This window comes from Polyergus mexicanus, unplaced genomic scaffold, assembly GCF_030449975.1.
Source record: "Polyergus mexicanus isolate NDT 795.1 unplaced genomic scaffold, iyPolMexi1.0 SCAF_71, whole genome shotgun sequence".
NCBI lineage: Eukaryota > Metazoa > Arthropoda > Insecta > Hymenoptera > Formicidae > Polyergus > Polyergus mexicanus.
In genome coordinates this window covers 58,975-65,436 of record NW_027223391.1, presented here as the reverse complement: position 1 = coordinate 65,436, position 6,462 = coordinate 58,975, and the positions used below count along the sequence as shown (strand labels likewise).

General features: G+C 41.5%; 1 protein-coding gene across 1 annotated transcript; it reads left to right on the top strand.

Annotated features, from left to right (window-relative positions):
* The first annotated feature begins 1,557 nt into the window (after nt 1-1,557).
* On the top strand, nt 1,558-2,736 carry LOC138944005 (uncharacterized). The gene has a single exon (XM_070314898.1). The coding sequence runs from the start codon at nt 1,558-1,560 to the stop codon at nt 2,734-2,736; it is 1,179 nt and encodes a 392-aa protein (XP_070170999.1).
* Nucleotides 2,737-6,462: the final 3,726 nt, after the last annotated feature.

Below are 6,462 nucleotides of genomic sequence, written 5' to 3'. Positions count from 1 at the left end.
AAGCAGTGGTATCAACGCAGAGTACTATTCTGTCGCGACTCGTCGGCTCGCAACTGAGCGGTAGACGACATAAATCGCATATATGCGATCGGTGAGTACTAATTAAAAAAATCGTCGCGCGATGTTGATAATGCGCGGGATTTAAAAATGTGCGTTATGTCGCAGATGCATGCACTATTTTCGAACGAGCGATAAGTTATCGGCTCACAGCGTGGACTGCGGAAGGATGAACGAGTGCGCTATAGTCCTTCCTACCAAAGACGACAAATGGTTAGAGTTTCGCAACTATAGTAGAAAGGAGCGACTTCCATTCGTGGTGTACGCTGATCTCGAATGCGTACTGAAGAAGAAAGAGGAGACTAGAACGTCGAATACATCTATCGTTCAGCATCACGAAGTCTATAGCGCCGGATATTACGCGCGATGCGCGCTCGATGGCGTTAGCTCTACGAGCTACCTACAGAGCTTATTGCGGTGAAAATTGCGTATTGTGGTTCGTTAAAAAACTGCACGATCTAGCGCTTCGCGCGAAGACTATTCTCGATATCGATGCTTCTATGACGAATCTTACATCGGATGAATGGGAGAGATTCGTAAACGCGACGCGCTGCAGCATATGCGAGAAATCGTTCGAATCGGGAGACGCTCGCGTGCGCGATCACTGTCATCTGATTGGACGGTACAGAGGTCCGGCGCATTCAAATTGTAATTTAAATTATAAGGATACTTACGTAATTCCCGTATTCTTTCACAATTTATCGGGTTACGACGCGCATTTTATCATTAAAGATGTAGCTAACGCTTTTCCCGGTAGCGTGGAAATATTGCCGATAACGAAAGAAACGTATATTTCTTTCACGAAGAACATCGAAGATGCGTGGGACGAGGGATGGTTCGGGAAACGCTTGAAATTGCGTTTCGTGGATCTTTCAAATTTCTAAGCGCGAGTCTCGAGAAATTGGCGTCGTATCTAGACAAAAGCGAATTGAGGATCGCGCGTTCGGAATTTTCCGATCTTAGCGACGCCGATTTCGAGCTTCTCGCGCGAAAGGGTGTATTTCCGTACGAGTATGTCGACGACGTAGATAAATTGTTGGAGACTTGTCTACCGCCGCGCGAGGCTTTTCACAGTACGCTAACCGGTGACGCGATATCTGAGAGCGATTACGCGCGCGCGATAAGAGTCTGGGAGCGATTTCGCGTCGAAACGTTAGGCAATTATAGCGATTTGTATTTAAAGACCGACGTTCTTCTATTGGCCGATGTTTTCGTGATTTTCGTGACGCGTGTATGAGAAGTTATAATTTAGATCCTGCGTATTATTACACGTTACCGGGATACACATGGGACGCTATGTTAAAGTATACGGGTGTGCGATTCGAATTATTAACCGACATTGATATGGTGATGTTCGTGGAACGCGGAATACGCGGCGGGCTAAGTCAATGTTCCAACAGATACGCGCGCGCTAATAACAAATATTTACAGTCATACGATCCTTCGGAACCATCGTCGTATCTCATGTACTTCGATATAAATAATTTGTATGGATGGGCGATGTGTCAATCGTTGCCTTACGAAAATTTTCGATGGGTCGATAACGTTACGAGCGTTGACTTAATGTCCGTGACATCGGACTCGCCTATCGGTTATATTCTAGAGGTCGACCTTGCATATCCGTCCAACTTTCACGATTCTCACGCTGACTTGCCATCCTGCCCGACGCGCGATAAGCCGCCCGGAAAACGAGACGAGAAGCTTCTCGCCACACTGTACGATAAGAACCGTTACGTAATATATTATCGCAATTTGCAGCAATGCGTTAGACACGGATTACGCATTACGAAAATACACAGAATATTGCGATTCGCGCAATCTTCATGGCTGCGCGAATACATCGAACTGAATACACGATTAAGAATTAACGCGAAAAACGAGTTTGAGAAAAATCTATACAAATTAATGAATAATGCCGTGTTTGGCAAAACTATGGAGAACGTACGCAATCATTCGAATGTTCGACTCGTGACTCGATGGGACGGGCGATACGGCGCGGAGGCGATGATCGCGAAGCCGAATTTTCACAGTAGAAGCGTTTTCGCGGAGGATCTCGTAGCTGTAGAATTGCGTAAACTCGAGGTTAAGTTCAATAAACCGATTTATGTAGGTATGTGCATTCTCGATATATCTAAGATTCGTTTATACGAATTTCACTACGAGTACATGCTACCATTGTATCGAGATAAGTGTAAAATAATGTACACCGATACGGATAGTCTCATTTATCGCGAGGACATATACGAGAATATGAAGCGCGATATCGACAAATTCGATACGAGCGATTACGCAATAGGTAATGCGTATGGAATGCCTCTCGCTAATAAAAAAATACCCGGTGCGATGAAGGATGAGAACGCTGGCGCGATTATGACCGAATTTATTGGACTCAGAGCGAAAATGTACGCGCTGCGAGTCGCCGGTAAAAGCGATACAAAAAGAATCAAGGGTGTTAAGAGCGGCGTTGTCGCGAGGACGATAACGTTTGACGATTACGCGCGCTGTCTTCGACAGGGGATCGAGATGAAGCGCGAGCAGTTTTGTATAAGATCCGAGTTACACGAGATGTATACAGTATCGGAATTGAAGATCGCGCTCAGTCCGCACGATGACAAACGATACACGATATCGGGAACTACGGATACGTTACCGTGGGGACATTATAAAATACCGTTGTAGGGAGCGAAAAAATACTATACGTTTCTTAAAACATTTAAACTTTAGTTAGTAGTTTATTGTTAGTAAATATATTTTATAAATAATATATTACCATTGTATTTTCGATATAATTCGCGGTTGCGCCGAAAATAATAGTTCGAGAAGAACTTCTAACTGAAATATATATTTTTAACTCAAAAGAAAAAATTATATCGAAGAGACGCGTTTCTAAATTTCATATCAAAGTATACAAGTTTTACATCACAGGCTTGTGTTCTTTAATTTGAAATTTCAAGACTCGAAATATTCGTGAACGTTTTACGTTGATTAATATTCTACGAATTATCGTGAAGAGATGTGTTTCTAAATTTCATATCAAAGTATATAAATTTTACATCACAGGATTGTATTATTTGATTTGAAATTTCGAGATTTAAAACATCGATGGACGTTCTACGAATCGTTTCGAAGAACACGCATTTTGCGCGAATGATATAATTTGAATATAATTTATTGTAATAGATTTTAATAAAATAATAAAAATGAATCGGTCTTATTTATAATAGATTTTAATAAAAAATCGTGGAAATGTTCGATCAGTCTTATATATAATAGATTTTGTTAAAATCTATTATAAATAGGACTGATCGGACATTTTCACGATCTTTCTATTATGCTCTCGGAAGTGTTTTATGTAGAATAATGTGAAAAAAATGTTAATGCAAGTTTTAGTGTTATCATAGTGACGTAATAGAGAATGTATACAGAGCGCGAGAAAGAGTACTTATAAAGTTTGAAAGAGAGAACGCAGGATACGGCGGCCGCGTAGCGGTGCGAGAGAGAACTCGTATAGAACGCGAAAAAATTCGTATATAACGCCAAAAAACGAACTTTTTGTGTTTTTGCGATGTAAAAGTCGTGGAAACCACCATTCTGTCCAAGTCTTGGCAAATCTCGACTCGATCTGGCAAATTCGCGTTCTACCTCATTAGCATCGAACATATATTATGCTACATGCAAACGAGACAGAATGCGAGAATTTGCCATAAATCGAGTCGAGATTAGCCGCGAATTGGACAGATCGATGATTTCCATGACTCTTTATTATATTCTTGAAAGTGTTATATATAGAGCAACGCGAGAATAAAGCTACCGCGAGAATAAAGTTACCGCGAGATACGACGTTCGCTTAACAATGCGATGAAGAATATATATAAAATATAAAAAAGAGTCCGCATAAAGCGCAAAAGAGAGAACGCAGGATGTGGCGGCCGCGTAGCGGCGCGAGAAAGAATTTATATGGAGCGCAAGAGAGAACTCGTACAAAATTACGATTGTTTTATAATTATACGATTTAAAGATTAATAATGGTAATCACTCTAATCGATTATTTAAACAGTTAATCGATTTTCACAAGTCTTAATTTTAATTGTATTGTGTTATTATTTTTTTCTTTGTTTTATAATTATACGATTATTTTAGTTTTAACATGTCTACAATTTTTTCTAAGATTTTCTTTGTTTTATAATTATACGATTATTTTAGTTTTAACATGGCTACAATTTTTTCTAAGATTTTTTTGTTTTATAATTATACGATTATTTTAGTTTTAACATGTCTACAATTTTGTATAATATGTATAATATGTATAATATGTATAATATGTATAATATGTAGTTTTATTTAATAAAAATACATTTTTATCATAATACAGCTGTTTTATTTATCCAAGAATTGTGCGATTCGTCCATTCCTAACCATTTCACGTAAATCTTGTCACCCTTTCGACGCAGTACCTTTTCTACGAGATACACGTCGGGATCGCCAACGCGCAACAATTCGTGCTCGTAGAATCCTCCAGCGATCGGCTCGCCGCGCGAATCCTTTAATAGATACGTTACGGGATTAGTCCGTTGTATCTTAGTTATTCGAAAAATCTCTGTAGTCCAGTTGGGTGTGAAGCCTTTCTCGAAAATCGTCTTAAATTTACTGACGCGTACCGGATCGGCTACTTTGAATTTCGCCGGAGCCGCGATTTTTATATTGCTGTATACAGTATTTAAAAGTTTATCAGCAATTTTTGGAGTTACGTCGACAGGTCTCATATTTATAGTGCGATGTTTTCGCGTGTTATATTCCTCGACGAGTCGTGGTAACTCGTCGATCCACTTGTACGTTCCGTTTAGCGTGAAGTACTTCCACATAGAATTTTTGAGCGTACGATTGAATCGTTCGACTATCGACGCTTTCATCACCGAATATGTCGAATAATGATTTACTTCGTGCTTCTTCGCAAAATTTCGCATATCGGCATTGTAAAATTCTTTTCCTTTATCGGTCTGTAGATTTTTCGGACACCTCTTAGAGTCTCGTATTATTTTAGATAACGTTCGAGTAACCTCGTTCGCGCTTTTGCTCTTAAGCGGTACAGCCCATGCGTATTTGCTTAATACGTCGATAACGGTGAGTATGTAGTTGTGGCCTTTGTTGAGTCTCGCGTAAGGACGCATCTCGACCACATCCGCTTGCCATAGGTCGTCGTACCCGCGCACCGCAACGCGACGACGCGAGAAGTTTCTTCTCGCGGGCGCGTGCAATTCCTCGACTAGTCTTCGTTTTTTAACACTCATAATTCTTTTTTCTTTCTCTCGAGAATAACGTTGAATTGAATCTCTTTTTCAAACGGATCGCCGCTCCCGCTAATCTCTCTTTCGAGCGGATCGCCGCTTCCGCTAATCTCTCTTTCGAGCGGTTCGCCGCTCCCGCTAATCTTTCTTTCGAGCGGTTCGCCGCTCCCGCTAATCTTTGCCAGTTCTCTCACTCTTCCCGATAGCTCGTCCGCGTCTCTCTTCAATCGTAACGTTGAATTTTCCAATTCTCGTATCTTCGTCTCGTATTTCACCGCGGAATTCGTCGCGATATGCGATTTTTGACTTAGTTCTCGTATTGCTTTACCTTGATTGAACATTACTTTACGATCGTTCGCGTTTCTCGTCGAGGACTCCGTCGCGTTGAGCGATATAGTTTTTTTCGCGACTTCGATTTGATCGCTTAAACCTTTGATTCGTTTATCTAAAACATCGATTCGTTTATCTAGAGCGTTAACGCTCGTTTCTATTCTCGAAATGGAATTTTCCACAACGTCTATTCGTTTACTTAGAACGTCATCGCGCGTTTTTATATCGGAAACGAAACTCTCCGCGACGTCTATTCGTTTACCTAAAGCGCTATCGAGCTGAGCGAGTCTCGTGAACAGTAGAATGACGCCTTGCCCCGCCTCGTTCGCGTCTTTTCTCAATTGCGATGTGATTCCCTCGACGTAGCTTTTGCTTGTCGCATCGGCGTCTTCCTCAGGTTGAGCTAAGCGTTTTATCTTACGCTCTCTCGCGTCGTACTCGATGGAAGAGCTTAGACACAGCGCGTTATCGCGCACGTAATTTCGCAGAGACTCGATAGCCGGACGTAGTCTTCCGGTTCTCGTGTCGTAGCCTCGATTTTTTAAAGACGAGCCAAATTTGCTCACGGACATCGCGAATTCCGCGTACGACTGTGACGGTCATCCACGCGACAGTTCAATTTATACGATCGCTCCTGTTTCGCGAAGCTCCTCGATTATCGATAGAATCTCGTTTTCGTGAGCGTTGTTGCCGGCTCGACGCGAAGCGTCTAACAATCGCAGACGATCCACTAATTCGTTCGGATCGTCCCAATGGACGTAATCGATTTTATTGTTCGTGACACGCATAG